Raw genomic sequence first — 21925 nt, 5'->3', positions numbered from 1 at the left:
CCCCGTTGTGTAATTACTCAGTTACTACGGTGCAATCAAAATAATAACATGTTTCTTACTTTTCTCATTACTACTGTAACCAATACAACCAGAACCCTCACTTTTTGGCCCAGAATGTTACAGTGTGAAACCATCTGCAGAATAACCACAGGCACAGGCTTATCTGTGGTCCTTGGGCCACCAAGAGTGACCAGTTGACTTAACTCATCCTCGTGACACGGCACAGTCAGCACCATGATCACTGAGGTACCACTGAAATTCATTATTTACCTGTGCTCAGGGCTTGCTTTCCTTCCAGTTTGAGCTCCCATTCTGCTAGGTCCTGTGTAAATATGTCTAATAATTTTTAAGTCTCTGGAAATTAAGATCTCAGGACAAGCAGCCGGTCATTGAACTCACCCAAAGTTTAACTCTTCTTCTGCATCTCTTCCCATTTGGTCTGGAAGCAGAATATCACAAGCAGACTTTTAAGTTGGTGTGGTGGGTTGACCCTGTCTGGGTGTCAGGTGCCCACCAAACTGCTCTATCACTCCCCTTCTCAGCAGGATATGGAGGTGGGGGAAGGAAAAGAGATGGAAAACACTCATGGGTCAAGATAAAGGCCACTCAGTAATGCAAGAGCAGAAAAGCCTCATGCAGAAGCAAAGGAAAACAAAAGATTTATTCTCTTCTTCCTACCAGCAGGGGATGTCCAGCCACTTCCTGAGGCTTAGGGGTTGCTCTGGAAGGCAGACATTGTTTTAAGGAATGCCTCTTCCCATCCCTTTCTCTTAACTTTTGTTGCTGAGCACATGTCACATGGTATGGAATATCCCTTTGCTCAGTTTGGATCAGCTGTCCTGACTGTGTCCCTTCCCAAGATCTTGCCCACCCCCAGCCTACTGGGGAGAGAGGAATGTTGGAGGAAATCACAGAATCATAGAACAATTTGGATAGGAAGGGACCTTAGAGATCACCCAGTTCCAACCCCCTGTCATGGGCAGGGACACCTCCCACTAGCCCAAATTGCTCACAGCTCCATCCAACTGGGCCTTAAACACTTCCAGGGATGGGGCAGCCACAACTTCTCTGGGAAACCTTTTCTAGGGACTCACCACAGACACAGTCAAGAATTTCTTCCTAAAATCTAATCTAAACCTACTCTCTGATAGTTTGAAGTCATTCCCCCTTGTCCTGTCACTCCATACTCCTGTAAACACTCTCTGTCCATCTTTCCTGTCAACACCCTTCATGTCCTGGAAGGCCACAATTAGGTCACAGCAAAGCCTTTTGTTTTCCAGGCTGAACAATCCCAGTTCTCTCAGCCTTTCCTCACAGCAAAGCTGCTCCATCCCTCTGATCATCTTGGACTCCTCTGGACTCCTCCAACAGGTGGATGCTGTGCCAGCACTGCTCAGCAGCAGCCAAAATACTGGTGTGTCCCCAGCACCTTTCTAGCTCCCAACACACAGCTCAGCTGCCATGGGGAAAATTAATTCCATCTCAGCCAAACCCAGCAAAGGCAGGGACAAAATCCAGGCTGAAATCTGGACACTTCATTTTCAGCATCGAAATATATGTTTGCAGGGGGAGAAATTTCTGTCCTAGGCACTTATTTTCCTTGTCCTAACGTGACACCCGTGGATATTTGAGAAATGCCAGGATATTGGAGACACCCATGTTGATGGATTCAGGGAACACCTGTACTATTCCTGACCAGCTGGAAGTTAAGTAGGACCAGAACAACTCGAATATCAACACAGATGTTCAGGTAACTGAATCGTGTCCCAGATGTCTGGACTCACATTAAAGTCCATGGAGACTTTTTCAATGTGTCAGGAGGCAATTTTCCATTGGGAAGGTCAAAAAAGCCACTGGCAAACAAAAAAGATATTCAGCCATCCTTTAAAGGCAAGAGTCCAACCACTCTCTGCTCACCCCAGATCATGGGACAGCATTAAAAAGAATAGGATTTGTTAATGGGCAGCACTGAGAGCGAAGCAGAACCACAGTCCTGACTTTTCCAGCTTTCACGGGTAATTAGTTCCATTTTTAATGCACAGTGCTCAGGTTTTGCCGTTAGTCAGGGGGAAAAACATAAGGCCAAAAAATAAAGCCTCACAGATGTCAGTCATCAATCCACTTTTTTCCAACCTCTCCCATAATTAGGATGATCAGGGATTTACTGATTATCTTAACCTTTGGCCAATGATACAACCCAAAAAACACTCAGTGCCCTTCCCAAAGTAAAATTTGGCTGTGCAGTGGCTTGAAAGGAATAAATATAATTTTGTAAAAGAATGGATTATACTTTAGGTAATAAAACTACTCTCCACCTTATTAATTAAATGCAAATATTCCTCCACCAATGATTTCTGCTTAGTGCCTCATCAGGACAACAATTTATTACAGCATACTTAGGAAAAATCCTCATTACTAGCCTTTTCAGTTATATATATATATATAAATAAAATATGAAGGCAACTAATCTGTTTCCATGGGGTTCTTCAGTTTATTATTAATATTCTACTACTATATGTGATTCTATGTATCTTATATGACTGTGCTAATAATTGTCCTGTCCTCCATTAGGCTTTAGCATTCAATATCTAGAACATCTTTTATTGCACACTCTTCTGCCATTATTTGTTATTAATATTAGTCAAAAAAGCCTGATATAACTACTTGATTTCTAAATCTGTATTGAGTATGTGGATTTTTTTCTCATTATTTTCCACAGTTTCTACTAATGTTGTAAATAAAGGATCAATAATTCATTTACAGCAACACAGAAACTTCTTCATCATAAGGTGACATCGTATCTCCTCTACATTAATCTGGATTTTAGAAAAGAAAAAAAAGAGCACAAATATTGTCTTTTTTTTATTAGTTTCTGAACTTCTGAGGAACAAAAAGAGGAATTAAATTCATTGTTCATTCCAGTTTGACTAGGAAATGAATTACTGGTAAGGATGTGAAAATGTTACAATGTTATAAATTGTTTTTTTCCTCTCAAATTCTGGTATGGTTCAAAGGCTATTTACTTTGCCCACCCCTGAAGACAACTCTGTTGGCAGTGCACTTCAAGGACCAATCTTCTGTGACTGCTGGAAGTCCCACAAAGCACAGGGCTTGAAGAGACTTCAAGACATCACCCCACCCACTGTCCATCCCCAGGGCAGTCTCAGCCATCCCTCCCATGGATTTTTGTCTCATATTTTTCAAAAACCCTCCAGTGACAGAGACTCTACATTTTGGTCATTTCATTTATCAAAGTCTTCAACCGTTTTTACCACCAGAAAGATTTTTTCCTGACATCCCACCCACAATTTTCCTCTCACAGCTTTAACCAGTGTCTTTTTTGCCCTATCTGACATGGCAAAATTATTCCTGCCTCCTTTCCAAAGGTCCTTTGTAACACAGGATGTGTCATGTCACTCTGGTGGAGTGGAAGGTGACCCTGTCCATGGGAGGGGGTTGGAACTGGATGATCTGTAAGGTCCCTTCCAACCCAAACCATTCTGTGATCCTGTCATTCTATGACGTGTCCCCTTCATCTCCTTTTTTGGCAAAACTTTTTGACCTTTCCCCTGCCACTGCAGCTTCCTGGTGTCTCCTCAAACCCTCTGCTTGCCTCTAAATTATTTCCTACAGATCCAAACCTTCCTTGAAAAATACTTCCTAAATTATCATGGTAATTTGACTGCTTACCATCATGAAGTTTTGCTTTATGTAGGAAATAAGTAATCCTCTCATTTATACACCCTATAATTTTGCCTTTCTCCATTACTGTGACATCACTGATATAATTTACTCACCTTATGTAGCCACCTGGGCCATCAAATGCTTTCCTGGAGGCTCTTTGGGAACAACATCTTCACAGATTGTGTTTGTGCACTTGATAATTTCCAGTGGTGCTTTTTGCTGCTGTTTCTGTTCTACTTGATCCTGAAATTATTAATGTAGAAAGTGGATTACTCTCCTTCTCTGATATAAGGCAATGGCAGACTATGACAAGCGTGAATGATGAACGTAAAAAGACCATTTTTAGATCTTTCAGGGTCTTAATGAGCAACTGATTAAATGAGAACCAAAAGAGAGACATTTTGGCCCACACAGTGATCATCTTCCTGTATAGGCTGGAGAAGGAACTGATATATTTGGTGCTGGAAGTGACTGTTCTGTTTGGCTGAGACAACCTTGCACTTAAAGAGGAAACTAAGTTTCCTCACCTGAAAAATTTCAGAGATTTAATGCCAATTTCAGATGACAACTAGCTTTGGAAATTAGTGTTTAGTGCATTTATTTATTGATGTCAAACCCAAATAACAGAAGTCGTAAAAAACCAGCAAACAGTTCAAGAAGACGCGTCACGAACCACATCAGTAATTTGAAAATTATCTTCTGTAAAACTCCTAAGAAACATGGACATGCTTCACAGCAGAACGTTTTCATTGACTTTTTTGGATTAAAAATTGATTTTTATTAAAATTCCAGTTAAACATTTTGATTATTTTTGTGGTACGATGGACAGGCAATGGTGAACATTACACAGTAGTTAATTAATGCTGATCAAATTATTCAAGACTTTCTCAGAGGAGAATGGTTTTCCCAACTCGTAATCCAAAGTAAACCTAATCAAGCTGAAAAATGTATTAACGTTTCTTAGTTATCATTACAAAAATCCCTAAATTTTATTTTATGTTTCTGTCCAAGGACTTTGTTATTTTAAAAAAGTATTTTCATTTTATATTCAACTTGTGTGGGGTTTTTTGTTTGGTTGGTTTTGAATTTGTTTGGATTTTTTTATTTTTTTGATCTTTGAGTTTTATTTTTCCTCTGAAACAGAAAATCACCACCCTCCAAAAATTCTGTTGGGCCTGTTGAGAAAATGGAGGGTTTTTTTCTTCTCTAGGTGATTGTAGAAATGACTGATACATAAATTTTATGAATGAAGACTTGTGTGGAATACTTGGTAGAATAAAAATATTCTTGTTACATTAATCTTTGTATACTAACAGTCCTAATATTGAATTGCAGCCTCAACATTTTGTAACAAGAAGATGGAAAGGAAACTTTTTTCCCCCTGTAAATCACGAAAACAAGTCAAATATCATGGATTAAAACTCTGACCCTTCCAAAGATGAAGGCAGTAAATACACATGGGAATCCGCTTCAATCTCTAGTTTTTCCTTATTATCATGCCATTAAAAATATAAGCAATCTATTTTCATAACTAAGGATTGCACAGATCACAGAATCCCAGAATGGTTAGGTTTGAAAGGCACCTCTGGAGATCATCCAGTCCAACACCCTTGCTAGATCATGAGTGCATGAGTTTATGTTTTCTGCATCTGAAAACTTCTGTTTTGGTTTTTTTTCCCCTTAAGAGAAGTGTTAAACCCAGCACTCAAATGGCAAAGTCACCTGTCTGAAAACATCACCTGATGGGAGCCAAAAAACTTGGGTTTAGGTTTGTCTCAGCAGCTCCTAAAACTGGCCCTGGTCCTCTCCCAGGGGCTCCATCCCTGTTACAGCATTTCCAAGGGGCACGGGGGGAACTGGTTCTGCTGGGGCAGGGGGGGGAATAATGTTTATTTCCAGTCTGGATCAGCTCCCTGCTCCAGTTGCCTGCAACACCCACAAATAGCTCTGGCAGGGAATAAGCAGCCCAAAAGAAGTTGAAAGGAGGAGGGAAAGAAGTGCTGGAGCACTGTGTGGTCAAGTAGCTGTGCCACAGCTGGGCTGCCAAGCTCTAAAATTTATCCCAGTGGAAACAAAGTCAACCGAGCACACTGCTGCAAACCCTCAGTGCACAAGTGCTTAACGAGATTTAGCTTCATTTAATGTGATCAAGAGTTAATGTTCTCCATTTTGAACTACATTTAAACAGCATTAGTTGAAATCCCTCCGCTCGTTTAATTCATGGTGTGAGAAAAATGATCGTCCTCTGACACTGCAAAGAAAAATTAAATCAACTGCATAACTATAACTTTGCATATTTTTCGTCTTCAGTGTTAAAACAAGAATTCAAGGCCCCATTTATAAAACTCCTTCAAGTTCTGGGTTGTCTGAAGTTTCCCTGCTTCGAACATTCCCTTTTTTCCTCGGAAACTAAACATTCGTTTGTCACGTCTGCACAACAAAATCACCTATTCTTGGAGCTGTGGTTAAATGACTTAGACCCAGCCTTCCTCCTCCCTTTCCCTCCCACCTCTTTCCTCTAAATTTTAATAGTTTTAAAGAATTGTCATGGCAATAAGAGACTCTGTGAGACAATGGTAGACACTGAAATTTCCTTTTATTTCTTCATAAATTTGCCTTCAGTATCACGAACTTCACCATGACACTCTGTGCCCACGGCTCTGACCTTGGGAGGCCACAAAAGTACTCCTGGCTCCATTTTCACTTTAGGCATTGCTGATTGGATTAAAGAGTTCAAGGAAAATGTCACTTGTAACTCTTCTCTCAATGTTGAATTATAATATCTTTTCCTGGGCATGATCCTTGGGAAATATGAAGCTGGAGCAATGTCATCTCAGAAGCTAAAACTATTTAACTCAAATTGTTTCTTTTTAGCTTTGGGAGATCCATGGGTTTTATATATCAATGAAATTAGTTAGGTTTTTTAATTAATTAGGTTTTTTCAAGTAAATTACGAAATACTGATTTATGGTATTAAGGTTTCCTCCAGCTTTCCTTCATAAGAAAATTAAAATCATAGAATGGTTGAATCATGGAATGGTTTAGGTTGGAAGGGACCTTAAAGATCATTCAGTTCAAACTCCCTGCCATGGGCAGGGACACCTCCCACTATCCCAGGTTGCTCAGAGCCCCATCCAGCCTGGCCTTGAACATTTCAGATGTAGATTTATCTGTGTGTAAATGTCTTTGTAGCTACAATAATTTGCCCAGACAAGTTGTGGCTGTCCCATTCCTGGAAGTGTCCAAGGCCAGGTTGGATGGAGCTCTGAGCAACCTGGGCTAGTGGAAGGTGTCCCTGCCCATGGCGGGGGTTGGAATGCAATGATCTCTAAGGTCCCTTCCAACCCAAACCATTCTAGGATTTTATGATAATGGAGGGGATCTTGCAGAGGGAGAAAAAGTGGCATCAGAAACCTAAGAGTTTGATATAAATTTTGAGATGCTGTTCTATGTGTAGGGAGAAGAGTTTAGAAACAGGGCTGGCAGGGCTGTTGTGGAATCAGCCAGGATCTTACAAACTACACGAGCTGGTAAAACAAACTGAAACCATTCTGCAAAAAGCTGCAAGGGAAACCTTGAGAGAGTTGTGAAAATGTCAGGCTCTCACCTTTGGGAGAGCGTGCGGGGAGAAAAATGGCTCCTTTGCTGCATATTCCATCTCTCCTCTGCAGCTCTGCCATCCAAAAGGCAAGATGCCACCACTAGAAAACTTGGCAGAGGAGCTGCATGGAATAGGGAGTGTGTTGGTAATGGAGGTGATGAGTGGAGAGAAAATGTAGTAATTACGGATCTACTAAGTGCCTGCTTCTGCCCAGGAGAAGTGTGGGAGCAGACTTGCAGAGGTGGTGGTATTCAAGGCTGAAAAATTTGGATAGAACTGGTAGGAAGTGAGAACTTTGTGCCTGTGGAAAACTGGTCCTTCAGATGTGCTTTTATGGTGAAAGTAAGCAGCTCAAAGTTCTGTTAGTTATGGAGGAAACTTTTTTCTTTAAACAAAAAAAATAGTCATTTTCGTGAAATAATAATAAAGAAAAGACTCATAAGTCCATTTATTTTTTTTTTAAGACATGTCTTTCTCCTTAACCACAAACAGCTGGAAATTTGCACAAAACAGCGACAGTAGGAAGGATCTCATTTTAATGGAATGTCTGTGCTGCAGATTGGCAGAATAAGGCTGAAAATACAGAAAAGCCAGGTTTTCCAAAATGATCCATGGTCATCAGAGTTCCTACGTGGTGGATTTCAGCACAAGACCCCTCTACACCAATGCCCACTCTCCCTTAAAAAAGAAAACCTCGTGAAATATCTTACATTGGGCTCTCTCTGTTCTCTGGTAGGTTGAAAAGTGGCAAATAATGCCTTGTGTGGTTTTTATAGGCATGACTTCAACAGCACAGAATAAACACACAGAATGGCTCAGATGTGGTGGCTGAAATGGAAAATTCTGATGTGGACACCAAAAGCTTACTCACAGGCAACTTATTTTTCTAATACAGGGACCAACAAAGTGCATCCCCGTGAAATGTGAGATGTTGCTCCTCTGAAGCGAGTCTGTTTATGATTCATTTTCAAACAGTGCCTGAAATGGCTGTAGGGTGCATGATCAGTAGAGCATTTGTGGGACAGCCGAAAGGCTTTTAGCCTTAATAGAACTGATACATTACAGGAAACATCGTGGATGCTCAGCCACATATTTTTCTTAAAACTGCAATCTCTTTGGGAAGGAAAGCAGAGGGAATGTGTCCAAATGCTGTAACTGGCACGATCTTGTGAGGACAGCATGGATCACTGTAGTTTTATAAGATTTTCTAGGATTATAACTGTATTAAATATTTGTGAGACAGCTGAAAGTCCCTGTTGTCTTACTATTGAAAGAACTTTGAGTAGCTTAAAACTTAGGAACATATCATAGAATCATATAATGGAGTAACCTGTGTTGAAAGGGACCTTAAAGACTATTCAGTTCCAACTCCCTGCCATGAGCAGAGACACCTTCCACTAGCCCAGGTTGCTCCAAGCCTCATCCAACCTGGCCTTGGACACTTCCAGGAATGGGGCAGCCACAGCTTCTCTGGGCAACCTGTGCCAGGGCCTCCCCACCCTCTCAGTAAAGAATTTTTCCCTAATATCTAATCTAAACCTACTCTATTCCAGTTTGAAGTCACTTCCTCTTCTCCTGTCTCTAAATGATCTTGTAAAAAGTCCTTCTCCATCTTTCTTGTGGTCTCCCTTCAGGTTCTGGAAGGCTACAGTAAGTTCACCCTGAAGCTCCTCTTCTCCAGGCTCACCAAAGCCATTTCTATTTGGGTTGTTCACCTCCTCAAATGGGAATAGAAGGGAATCAGCAAAACACTGGGATGTACTGAACACTGTCGCCAGATTTGAAGACCTATGTCATGGTGAATTAAGACTCTGTAGGTTTAAGTTCCCTCACTGGCTTTTTTCATCATTTTACCAACTGAAAAAGTAGATTTAGCATTATGGGCTGAAATTTTTCCGTGTTACACCTCTGCAGGGAAATCTTTCAGTTCTTAAGATTATGTAGCTTCTGAAATAGGGTTGGGAGAAACAGAATTTGCCTATGATAAATACATTTGTAAGTGTTCATTTACAAGGTCTAGAGCTTCATCCTCTGCAAAAAAAAATTATTAAAATTGACAGGAGCACAACTCTAATTTTTGTTTTAGACAGTTTTGTGAAAGCTTGTCTAATTTAGGCAAGGTACAAGTATTTGAGGAATAATGAAATAAAGCCTTTTGCACACACTGAATGGAAAGCTTGCCAACTTCAGCTCTCTAAAAACACCTTCTTGTGTTCTCAGTTCCCTCACAGATCCAACCTACAAACAAGGCCTGAAAGCTTCATCCCCACAGATATTTCCAAATGTAGTCGAGCCCTGCATAGGTACAGCTTTAGTTCCTCGTAGCTGTGGTGACTCTGGGAGATGAGAGGGTTCTTTCCATGGTCTCAGAATTTCCACTCCCAATTCATGTAGATAAGCAGTAAGAAGTCATTTGAAACAAGTGCAGAAAGATAAGTTGGGAAGATGGACAAAGAACAGTGAAAGTGGGGTTGTAGGATGGACCATTGGGAAGATGGGAACTGGGGTTAAGAATTGATTTTGAGGAATGGCAGGATATGAGAATAGAAGAGCAGAGAACAATATTTTAAAGATATTTCACATCTTGAGTCTCTGATCTTGCAATGTTAACATTTGCTTAATGTTGATATGGAATTTAAAGTCCTTCAAGAGAGTATGGATTGATGGACAGACTTTAATACACACCCAGCAGGGCTGGAGTACAGCCAAATTTATGGCTTCTAAACATTAGATTAGACAAGAGAATGTTGTAAAATAGATTTAAATAGATTTTCATTTAATGCTTAGGATGAGATGAATGAGCTGAGTGCACATATTTCAATACTTTGACTAAAGGAGTTGATGGGTTGAGATTTAGACACTGAACTTTCAGAAGTCTCAAGCAAAGTGGGAAGGATCCCTTGTGAATTTTGCCTTCAAATCAATGTCCAGCAGGCACCCAGCAGAATTTTTGTTCACATGCCTGTGAGTAGCTTTTGATCCTGTATTTTAAAGTGCAGCACCATGGTCACTACACCCACACACAGATACACTGGAGCTGCACTGAAAAATGTGAATTAGAATGAATTGACATCAACATTAGCTGTTAGGATAGTGTTTCTCTTGTACCAGTAATGTTTTTCAATACAGGGTTAGCAACATTTACAGCTCCTAAAATGATTTTGGGTTTAAAAAAAGAATCAGGGGTCTTGCCAGGAAGTAGGATTCCCATAACCTTGGTATCAATCACTCAATTCGTCCAGTCCAGTCACTGAGAATGCAGCAAAGTCAAAAAGTTGGAAAGCTCAAACACAGCTTGGAGAATTGTTAATATTTATTTCCCACTCCGCTGTCCTGTTACGTCACTTCTGTGCAAAAAGATAAATGTTTCAAATGTGCAACTGGGAGGAGAAAGAGAGGTCGAAAAGCAGGTGAGAGATGCTGAGAAAGGCTAAGGGAGTGAAGTCTGACTCTTGCTTTGGAACATGAACTCTTGTGCTTTATACCACTGTGCTCTGCACACCCTGAGTCTGGCAGTGCTTGTAAGTAATTGCATGGAAAAAAACCAACCAAACAAAACTTTGACTTCATTGTGTTTCAATAATTGCTTATTTCCTCCTTGGAGCAGATGGGCAGATACGGCTTCATTCTCTTTTCTCTTTATTTGCTTTGGATTCCGCTTAAACGAGGCAAGATGCTATGAAAAGTGTGAGCAGCAGCAGAAGGGACACACATTGCAGGATCTTTATATCAATTCATTTCACTGCTTTCTTATCCCACACTCACTGTAGAGAAACAACATAATTGACAGAATTCCTTTTTTTTTTTTTTTTTTGTGTATGTGTGTGTAGGCTTTAAGACAGTGACAAGAAGAAACTGGAGGAGGGTTGTTACATTAGAGTAGCTGAGTTTTGATAGTTTTTTTAAGCTTCAGATTATACTGTCTTATTAGTTACAATTTCAGCTGCTTTGGTGGTAGTATTAATATGATTTAATAAGTGAGCAGCTGAGATGCTTCAGGTAAAAAATGGAAGCAGCAGGGATGTTTATGGAAGAATTAGAAATATTTAAATGATTTAAAAGCTCAGAGGTCTTGCTGATATTTTGATTTGGACAAAGATTAGTAAACCAGCATTCAGGATCACACAGATATCAGAAAATGTCTGTGCAAAGTAGGGGAAGGATATTTTCTTTGGTTTTGAGAGTAATTACGTTTTCAGCATCTTCCTTTTGTGATCCTTCCTCTATATCGTTTTTTTTTCTTTCCTGGGAATGTCATTTCCGAAGGAACATTTCATGAAGGGGGGGGCACAGAAGTCTTTTTGTGGATTGAAAAAAATAAAGCACCTTGAAATGACTGAAAAGACTTTTTATTGATGTGAAGCTACAGCTTCCTCTGTATCATCTCTGTGACAAACTCCACTTCCCTGTAATGGGAGTAGATAAATATAATTGATTGTAAGTAGAATATCACGCTAATAGTTAAAATATGACTGAAGGTCTCTGTAAGAGCCTGTCCCATTTACCCAAGAGAAATAACACTTCCTTCTATAAAGTTATATCGGTTATTTTATGAATATGCACTGATCAGAAACAATTTTATGTGTTAGTGTATAATAAAAATCTCCTAGCATGTGTTGCATATGTTATTATGATAGAGGATGGGTAAACAACTCTTATTTCAGTATATAATGGTGGAAAAACAGCCATCTGGTTTTATTGGTGTAAGTGATCATATACTTTTTCTGGTAGAGCTGAACTCAACTTTTGGAGAGGTTTTAAAGGCTTTAGAAGCCAAATGAATATTTTCAATTTATTTTACCAGAGTTGGTGTCAGAGAAGACCTTACATTCAGTGTCTGTTCAAGCAGTGCTTAGTGATGACTTGCATATAAACTGCCACAGCATCTCTTAAGGTTGGTTCTTCTTGAAGGAAGTGGCAATAATTTGAATCCCTGGTGCTTGATCAGCCTCATCTTTTTATTTGAGACACACATGGTAATATGTTCTCACAAGTCTGGAGACTTAGAAATCAAAAACGGAAAAAAAAAAAAGGTTTCCTGGACTGGTGAATAAGCCAAACAAACTTTGCTCTTGCCATGAACATTTCAGGGAGCAAAGAGAGTTTTGACAGGCGAGATCTAGTAATGTTTTTTTTTTTTTTTTTTTTTTTGCCAGGAGAAATAATTTAGGACAGTGCAAACGGGTACATTTCCTGCCTGGTGAGGTTTTTCTGGGCACAGTTCATCGAACCAAGAGAATGTGGTAGAATTGATTGTCAGTAAATGGTTTGACTGGTTTTTCTACTGACTAATAGAGCTACTTTGTGCAATAGCTGTCACACAGCGTGGTTAGGGAGCTTTCCAGCATAGATGACCTTCATTGTCCAGGGTGAGTACAAGGGGGGATAGAATATATGTTGGCATGAAGAGAGATATCAAGTGAACAAAGATTTTCCCGACAGATGCCAATTTTCTCTCATTCTACCTACCATTACATATCTTAGTTGATTTGAGGGGCTCCCCAGGCTTCTTGTTTTTGACTGATCTCTCTGACATCATTGGGGCATCACACTTCATTCAACCTCAAGAACTTTTAAATTGTTGCCTTAAACTGATCCGTGGCACTACTGTCTGTAAATCTGGCAAGAAAACCACATCCTCCTAAAAGAGCAGTAAATGGGAAGCAGATGATCTTGAAGGGCATAAATGGAATTTTCAAGTACCAGGGTCCAAACCCCAGAAAAAACAAATATTGTGCAATTAATCCAGTGTTCTCCAGCAGCCTCAGAGCCTCAAGCTGTTAGACAATAAGCAGTTCAAATGCTCTGTAGACCAACAGGAGACGTGGCCACCACCATGGAGGAGAAACACCAGCTTATTGGAACGGGTACAATCTGCCCTTTGAATTAACTGAAAGACAGATATTTATTTTCAAAATTCCCTGAATATTAATCCTCCCTGGGTGGAAGAAAACTGAGCCATATGCCAGCCACCTGCTCACCATGCACGTCTCATCCTGAGTTTATTTCCTTGATGTGTCTGCGTGTTTTTATATCTGTGTTCACTCATGTAGAGCACACCAGCACCAGTGGCCTGGGAGCAGAGCTAAGTCAGAGTGTCTCTTATGGCAACTGGTCTTCTGGGACTGGGGACAATGGTTGGATAAGGTAAATATTCCTTTCTTTGTGATACATAAAATTAAATGTGTATTTCTGCCCGGCGGGTACAACCACAGCAGTTGTGGTGTGTAACAGGCTGCTGCAGAATTTGTCCTTTGGTGGCCAAGGTTCTCTGGAGGCCTTCACATTCTCTTCTGGTCCCCACACAAGCTCAAGTCTAAACAAGGACTAAAGCAACTAAACAGTTCCTGCTATCAAAACACCTTCATGCCAAACCAACAAATGCTTTGGTGCAGAGTTTGTTTTTTTTTTCCAAAGAAAGGAGTTTTGCCTCCCACCCTCTGTAAAGAAAGGCAGATGGCAGAAGGGAGAGAACGGATTAATTCCTTTTAGAGTGAAAAACTCTTTCAGAAGACAATTTTGCAGGAATTGTGTGTGATTCCAAGGTGGTGTTTCTTTGGAGGTTGGTAGGGGCTTTTCCATGCACAGGTGGGTTCTGTAGCATGTCCTGCAGTGCTGAGCCCTCCACTGTTACGAAAAGGAGTCTGACCAAGTGCAGTGCAGTCTGTCTTTCTGGGGTCAGATTTAGCAGGGTCTAGCTAAGTTTAGGGTAGAAATGAGTCCTGCACTCAAAGCCAGGCCCTAGCAAAGAGTTCTTTGATTATGAACATAGAGGAATCTTATACACTTTCCAGACCTGTGGCTACCATCTTCTGACATCTCTACTGCCTGAAGGTTTGCTCTGATGTAAAGTATTACAGCTCTACTGCCTTTAGCAGAGCTCAGCTGGGGTCATACACATGTAGATGTGGTGTTTAGGGACTTGGTTTAGTGGTGAATCTGACAGGGCTGGTTGGACTTGATCTTGGAGGCATTTTCCAACCTTAATTGTTCTGTGATTCTGTGATCTCAAAGTGTTGCAATTTGTGCAGAGATTGTGGTACCCTCTGGATGCTAAACCCTAAGATAGCATTTTATGTCCTTAAAACAACCTCGTTAGCTGCCAAAGTAAGACTTAATGACTGATGATCCAGCACCTTCTTACTAATCGTCTACTCCCTGCAGGTTGCTGGAAATGTCCACCCAGAATGTGATTTTATGACAGAGCTGAAAAAAAATGAGGCTGAATGTCTGGAGGACCCACAAGAGCGTGGAAATGCAACATCAGCAGGTGTCCATGTGTGAGGGATGAGGGGAGGGAGGGAGAAGTGACCCACCAGCAGAGTGAGGACACAGCCAGGCTGTCAGTGGGTATGTTTGAGGGTTTAACTTATTGTCCCACATACCTGTTGTCTTGTCAGCTCTTGTTCCATCTATTCCCTTTCCTTTAAATTCTTTTTTCCACAGTCTTTCCCATTCGAATATGGACGGTCAATTTATCTGAGTGAATCCTTTTGTCCTTGTCCTATTCTTTATCCAAATGGATGCTGTCATGGCATCATTCTTGCATGTTTGTGAGGGTGTTTTGGTCTTTAAAAATAGGATAACCCAACAAAAAGTACTGTTATCTTGTCTTTCTTCCAGAATTACTCTCCCTCCCATTTCCATAATGCCTTTTCATTTATTACATTATTTCAAAAACCCACTCCAGTCTAACACAGTGGGTCTAACTAAAGCAGATTAAATAATCCTCTGGGGGTGTTTATTTCTCATTATAGAATAAAAATTGTGGCTAAACTATTTTTTGCAAGATATGTAAGCGGTGGAGTGGCAAAGTTTAAAAAGGTTTGGGGTTTTATTTTGCTCAAATATAATTATGCTTAAAAATATATTTCACTTTCTGCCTGAGGTTGCAAGAGAACTTGGGACAAATTACTGTGCTGGCCAGAGGCAGATGCTGGAGAGACTCTTGCCTTACCATGCCCAAACATCATCCTTCACTTCATGAAGGAGCCAGGTGATGTACTATCAGGGTTGTACTCCTGTTCTTCTGTTGCCTGGAGGAGCATTTCTAAAAAGTGGGGGTGAAGACAGAAAGTTACATGTTCCTACTCCCCAACTGGATCAGATCAACACTGCAAAGATTTTAGTAGGATCTGAGGGACCTTAGAAGTTCTGCTCACATTTTAAGTACCATCCATAGTCTGTGATGGGGCCCTGATCCAAAACCCACTGAAATAAATCGAGTGATTCCATGAGTTTCCATGGGCTTTGGGATCAGCTTGTTGTGTGTTTTTGACAAAGCTCACATGAGGTTCTCTAGGTCAGAACTTAAGCACTGGGCTTTCGGAGATTTGTGCTCTGATTGGTTTGGGATGAAATGAAAGGCAGAGGAATGAGTAACATGATTGTTCTTTAAGAGCAAGTTTGGAGATACAAAGCAGAATTTAGTCCTCGAAGCAGCACGTGTGTCTGGTCAAATGCAAAGCTGCAAACTAATGCCTTTGTGTCTGCTTGCTCTGTGGGTGAATATGGCAAGGAACAGACTGTGAGCCCACAAGGAGGAAACCATCTTCCAGGAAAGACCTGGATTTGGCAGCTCCACAAGAAAAAGAAGCTGTAAAGCCCAAGCTCTGCCTCACCCAACACATGCTTGTTATAAACGAGGGATAAGGATAGTCCCTTTCATCTGTGCAGATTCATTTCCTGCCATGGGATTCTCGGATTTATCCTTCATCTGAGTCATAAATCTTTTATGGAAATGTGCTATCCTCATAGAAGGAACTGCTTATCCCAGCCTCTGGTCTGCAAGGAAAATATAAACCCCAAGGGAGGTGGGAATGAGAAGGGGTATATTAGAAGGGTGAGTGCTGTACAAAGCAGAAGTCTGATGGAGCAGTGCTTCCCAATCCTCTCCAATGGACTTTTTTTTCCTGATTTAATTAATTCCTTACTCCTTCCCACCCCTACCCCTGTCTCTCACCTCTTTTTCCATTGTTTGCCTATAGAAAAATCACAAAGTTTTGTGTCTGATGACCTGAACGTACACACACAAAGTGTCCTACCAGCTCTGTGAGATGCCAATGAACATGATCCTCTCCTCCTGGCATAACCTTTGTACCAGCCAGAGGTTTTCTCCTGGGTTTTATTTTCCATATTATGTGGTTTTCCACTGGAAAAACTTAAGTGCTTCTGTTTCAGCTGGGATAGTAAAAAGGAACTGCACAAGGAAAGGCTGGTCTGACCCGTTCCCTCCCTACCACGTCGCCTGTCCAGTAGAAGATGAGATTCCCCTTGAAGAAGTAAGTTTAATTACAGAAAAATATGTGAGTGGTGTGTTGATGTTATAGGATTCCCTTCTATTCCTGCAAGAACACTGCAAAGGGAAGCTCAGCTGAAGCTGAAAGTGTGGAATGTAATTCAGATTTGACTCTAGCCACTTATTTTGTAAAATAACTAGGAATATTTTATTATTCATGTGTGAGAGTGTAATAAAAACAAAGCCAGCTGCAAATTCCAGACAATCATGAACTTGCCTACAGATATAACAACTAGAGATGTATCATAAAATGTTCATAAAATATGGATTAAGACGTTTGAGCAATATCAGTCAGCAAGATGAATTTGTAATATCAGAGCACCAGTGATGTGCTGCTATAACGCCTCTATTCCAAATTCAGCAATATCTAAGGACAAGAGGGGTTTGGGTTTCTCATCCTGCATAAAATACCTAATTCATCAAGGAAAAAAAAGTCTCAGTGTTTTTTTATGTCAGTAATGCAGATCAGAATCTGACATAATTCTTCAGCCAGGTTTTGACAGTTGGTGATATCTAGAGGTTATCTGCTTGATTCCTAATTAATATGGATAAAAACATTATTTGTATCATCATGGGGAGATTTCACTTGTCTTCCCATTACTTTCTGTGTCGACTATTATAACTGTTTAGCTCAAACTTCCTTTCCAGCCTCTAAGCCTCAACACCTGCTGCTTTGCATAATAAACACTTACACTGAAGTGCAACTCTTCTCTTTCTTCCCTTCTTTTATTGCTTCCTTACACTGCTGGGGTAAAAACAATCTCCCGTGTGGGTAGATTTATGTTAGATATTAGGAAGAAATTCTTCCCTGTGAGGGTGGGGAGGCCCTGGAACAGGTTGCCCAGAGAAGTTTTGGCTGCCCCATCCCTGGAAGTGTCCAAGGCCAGGTTGGATGGGACTTGGAGCAACCTGGGCTAGTGGAAGGTGTCCCTGTGACAGGGGGGTTGGATTGAGATGATTTTTAAGGTCCCTTCCAGCCCATTCTATGATTATTCTATTATTTTACCTAAAGGCAAACTGCTCAGTTGTAGATTTATCAATGTTAAGATTTGATTATTTTCTGTGCTTTCCACATCTGATTTGTTGCCAGTTAAGGTCAGTCTAGCACAGCTTTGATGTTCCTCATGGAGTGCTGGATCCAGGCTTACTGGCAAGCTTTCCAGCTCTGAGGTACTTCTCTGAGCTTTGGCTGGAATTGTGCATAGTCAGGAATTTGGATAACCATATACAATTCACAGTTCATCCACTAGACAAAAAAAAAGAGGCCGCTATGCCTGGTTTCCATATCATACAACTTCATCAGTCTCAAAAATTTATGGTTCAAATCAAGTCTAATCACTACAAGGTGGATCTCTATTAGTGCTTTGGTAGGATCAGGTGGGAGCTTTTCAGGGGTATGTCTTGGCTCTCCCCAGTTACTGCATTTACTGTTCTCAGAAAGGAAAACCCATCTTCTCATGGATAAAACTAAACTGGAAGAAAAATTCAAGATGCACCTGGTGGGTTCTGGCCAGTATTAAATGTTCAGCCCATGGATGGTGAAAAATATTCACCCATGGATGTAGGGTCCTCGGCACCAAATGTTTCACTCCACTAAACCAGGGGTTGGAATTACATGTTATTTAAGGTCATTTCCAGCCCAAACCAGTCAGGGATTCTATGACCTGCCCTTGCTAAGGCAGGACTGGTGACAGATCCTTTTTCTTGCTGTCAGAAACCCATAAGTTCTCAACTTCCCATAAGTTGAATTGTCTTCTGAGGGTGTTTCTTTCCCTTCATTAACTAGAAAAGAAAGAGAATGGGAAGAAACAGGTTTGTGTCAATATTTAAACAGTTCAGTCCTGCGGCCAGGCTCTCACATTCCTCATTTTACTCCAGACTCAGCTGCTCATATTTAGGCAGCTAATTTTTAAGCACCTAAAATAAATTAAATGGACCCCTATATATAATGCCTGCAGTTGCACTTAGGGCTCAAAACAAGTATATCCCCTTCCCCACAGTGAACTGTGGCAATGCTCTGCACAGCTGTGAAGATTTTAGTTATAAAAGCATTAAAATGGGACCCAAGAGACGGCCCATGTTGGATTGAAGGGAAAGATTTGCAGCATAGAGCTTATTAATTTTATTTTCTGCTTTCATGTGTGACAGTGGAAGTCAACTTATCCTCACTCAGAGATCATGTCTGAGGTGCCACTTGAATTGAAATGGGTTTTGATCGATGTTCTGGCTGAGTAACAGTTGAGTTTGGCAGCAAGAAAAACAGAGGAGAAAAAAAAAGGCAGAAAAAACCAAGTAACCAGAACACAACAAAAAGAGAAAGGAAGAATAGATGGTAAAATTGGAAATAAGGAAGCAGAGAGTGGGAAAGTGGAGAAATGTAGGGAAAGGTTGCTGGAATTCTGTATTCATCATGTAGCCAGCTGTCAGCAGCATTAAAAAATATAAAATACAGTATTTATAAAAATGCATATAAAATGTACTACACTATAAAATACAGTATTTATAAAAATGCATATAAAATATACTACACTATAAAATACAGTATTTATAAAAATGCATACAAAATATACTACACTATAAAATACAGTATTTATAAAAATGCATCTGATTTTTAACAGTGCTTTCATTAAAGGTTGGCTTTGGTGTTTATGGTTTTATGAATGAGCCTCAAACCACCCCGATCAATACATGTTTTGGTGTCAGATTGAGCTGTATCCACGTAACTATGGAATGGCACTTTACAAAAGAGGCATAACGAGGAATTTAAATTGGTTTTTGCCGTGGGATTAAGAGGGGGAAGAAAAGGCAGTCGGGGATATGAAATGATTGGAAGCACCAAACAAAGCAAAACAGCCAGAATCTGTAAAAAAGCTGTGACTTAGCTGCAAGTTTTGTGACAAATAATTCTATTCCTTTATAGCAATCCTACTTTTCTACTATAAGGATCATCTACACTGTAGGATACAGCGTGTCCATCACCTCACTCATCATTGCTGTGACAGTTCTTATTGCATTCAGGTAAAGGTGTTCTCTGACCTTGATTCTTTTAACAGAATTCTTTATCTGACACTGTAGAAGACAACACTAGCCATTAAAAATAACATAGATGGATATCCAGATGAATAAAAATAAAGATTTCCAGCCATACTGGTTTAATAATGTTAAATTAAAGCTGGAAATGAGAAGTGATCAGAGAGAGCCAGGCAGAAAGAAAATCAGAGCTGGGAAATAAACCCTGGCTGAATGTTGGCAAAACTCAGCAACTCACTTTGATCCTGGATAACCAAGAGATAAATTTACTTGCTTTTGCTGGAACAAGGATATTTCTTTATAAATTATGTGTGTTTGCCTTGTGTGGCTTCAGGGAATTTTATATTAACAAGAAGAACATGCACAAGGAACTTGATTGTGAATCAATGTTCCTATGACATTGTATATATTACTATCAAAAAATTTATAACTAAAGACATATTTTAAAATTAGTCAGAATTTGGCTATGTTTGGTTAAGATTTCTTTCTTACTGAATTATCCATCAATTAGGTATTTTCAGGTATAATTTATAGTATTTGGAATAAAACTGCTCATTTATTTTATTTTTTAATGTATATTTAATGTTTGCTGCCACGTAGGATTCATTTTATTAATCTTTGTTTATTTCTTGTATTTCTGCAAGACAAAAAAGTCTGGAGTTTTATTATTTTGCTGTGGGAATGGGGGTTCTCTGGGAAAAGTTTCTTGACCCCTCTTGGTTCCCAGTTCATGTCTGGAAGCCAACAGATTTGTTTATTGACATCCACTCTGACCTCAGGAAAACAAAGCAGCCCAAATGAGGGGAAAGGAAGAAACAATGGACATAAAGAGACACGGCAATAGGGAGGAAAAAAATTATAGTTAACAATGGGGTTGATATTTGAGGTCAGCAATAAAATTCTGCCCACTCTGGGTGAACTTTGAGATTAGGTGACCCTCAGGTTACTGGAGCTGGGTGGAATTCAGCTTTTAATGGAACTCTTTGCTTACTAACTAAAATCTTCATGTCCAAGTGAAAACATAAAGTTGAAGCTGTATAACTCCCACAAAAATCTGTATTTAATAGCAGGCAAAATTTAAAATTAATTAACTGAGAATTTAAGGTGGATGTGTCAAACTGAATTTAAAGTAGATGTGCTGAATTGTTTTAAAGCCCTTCTCTGCTCTCACTTAATTCATAAAAGTAACTCTGGTAAAGTAATGAAAAAGCCTTTAATTTTGGATAGGGTTGATTGCACAGGGGTTTAATGCAGTTTAGCTCTCCCATGGCACAGGATAGAGAAAATATTTCTAAACAACTCTTACCCTGTTCATTGGGAAAAGTATCTGCTTATTCCAGGATATCCCTGCCTGCTTGGTCTTGGGAGTGGTTTAGCCATTGTCTGAATTGTATCAGTAAAGATCATTTCTCAAATGCGAGATTGGCCCCAAAATAATGCCAACCAGAAGCCTGGCTCAGGTGTACTGAGCACAAACATAAATTTAAGGAATTCTGGGTTCTTTAAATTTGGCAGGCCAGAAACATCCCCAGGCCTCCATCTAACAAGGAAAGAGGTGGAGGTGCAGACTGTGGGTGAATTGCTTCACACGAGGAAGGTTTCCATCTCTGCCTGAAAGACCTCAGCAGATGCAAGTGTTCTTCCTATATATGTTTGGAAGTGAAAACAAGATGAAACAAAGGTTTATTGCTTATTTTAATTACCCCCAGCACAAGCCAGCTGTGCTGAGAAAGACCTCTCTTCTTTTCTTCCAGGAGGCTTCGCTGTCCCAGGAATTATATCCATGTGCAGCTCTTTTTCACGTTTATCTTGAAAGCTATTGCTATTTTCATTAAGGATGCTGTCCTTTTCCAGGAGGAAGGCATTGATCACTGCAGCTTCTCTACAGTAAGCACATGAAAAGTAGGATACTGTGGTACTTGGTATTTTTACACACCACTTATATATGGTTTCATTTTCAGGGATCTTTTTTACTACTACTTATTTTTTTCCTTCTAACCTATAATGAAAGTTATATAATTCTTTTATTCAGTATGTTTTGCCTCCATAAATGTGAACCTTTTATGGTCTGAAAGTATCAACTTGTGGTCTTGTAGTACTCTAAATCAAATTTAGACTTTGACAGAGCAAAAAGTAGTACCATTTCACTGTTACCTTTCTATAATCTGAAGCCTAAACCTGAAGATTTCTGAGTGCCTCATAGAACCACTTTTAAAGCTGATTCTTCTGGAAATCTTGGATTTCATGTTCTGACTGGAAACTCTGACCTGTAAACCACAAAACACTCCAGGTACTAAGCAATCAAAAAATCT

At 40.0% G+C, this 21925-nt stretch overlaps 1 protein-coding gene across 1 annotated transcript; it reads left to right on the top strand.

Moving 5' to 3' along the window:
- Nucleotides 1-10749: 10749 nt before the first annotated feature.
- GHRHR (growth hormone releasing hormone receptor) lies at nucleotides 10750-21512 on the top strand. Its single transcript, XM_039380730.1, has 6 exons — nucleotides 10750-10806; nucleotides 14450-14555; nucleotides 15174-15281; nucleotides 16466-16566; nucleotides 19504-19601; nucleotides 21368-21512. The coding sequence occupies exons 1-6, from the start codon at nucleotides 10750-10752 to the stop codon at nucleotides 21510-21512; spliced, it is 615 nt and encodes a 204-aa protein (XP_039236664.1).
- The last annotated feature ends 413 nt before the right edge of the window (nucleotides 21513-21925 follow it).

The sequence above is a fragment of the Pipra filicauda genome, unplaced genomic scaffold (genome assembly GCF_003945595.2).
Source record: "Pipra filicauda isolate LSUMZ 115617 unplaced genomic scaffold, ASM394559v2 scaffold1_size10287979_pilon, whole genome shotgun sequence".
NCBI lineage: Eukaryota > Metazoa > Chordata > Aves > Passeriformes > Pipridae > Pipra > Pipra filicauda.
Note: the sequence above shows the minus strand (reverse complement) of the source record. Positions and strands in the feature narration are given on the sequence as shown.

Bases quoted from the DNA above. Each gene is read 5' to 3' on its own strand.
- GHRHR (XM_039380730.1), top strand. From the start codon at position 10,750: ATGAACTCTTGTGCTTTATACCACTGTGCTCTGCACACCCTGAGTCTG. The intron at 10,807-14,449 runs GTAAGTAATTGC...TACTCCCTGCAG, and splicing joins CCCTGAGTCTGGCAGTGCTT to GTTGCTGGAAATGTCCACCC. The intron at 15,282-16,465 runs GTGATGTACTAT...CTTCTGTTTCAG, and splicing joins TCACTTCATGAAGGAGCCAG to CTGGGATAGTAAAAAGGAAC.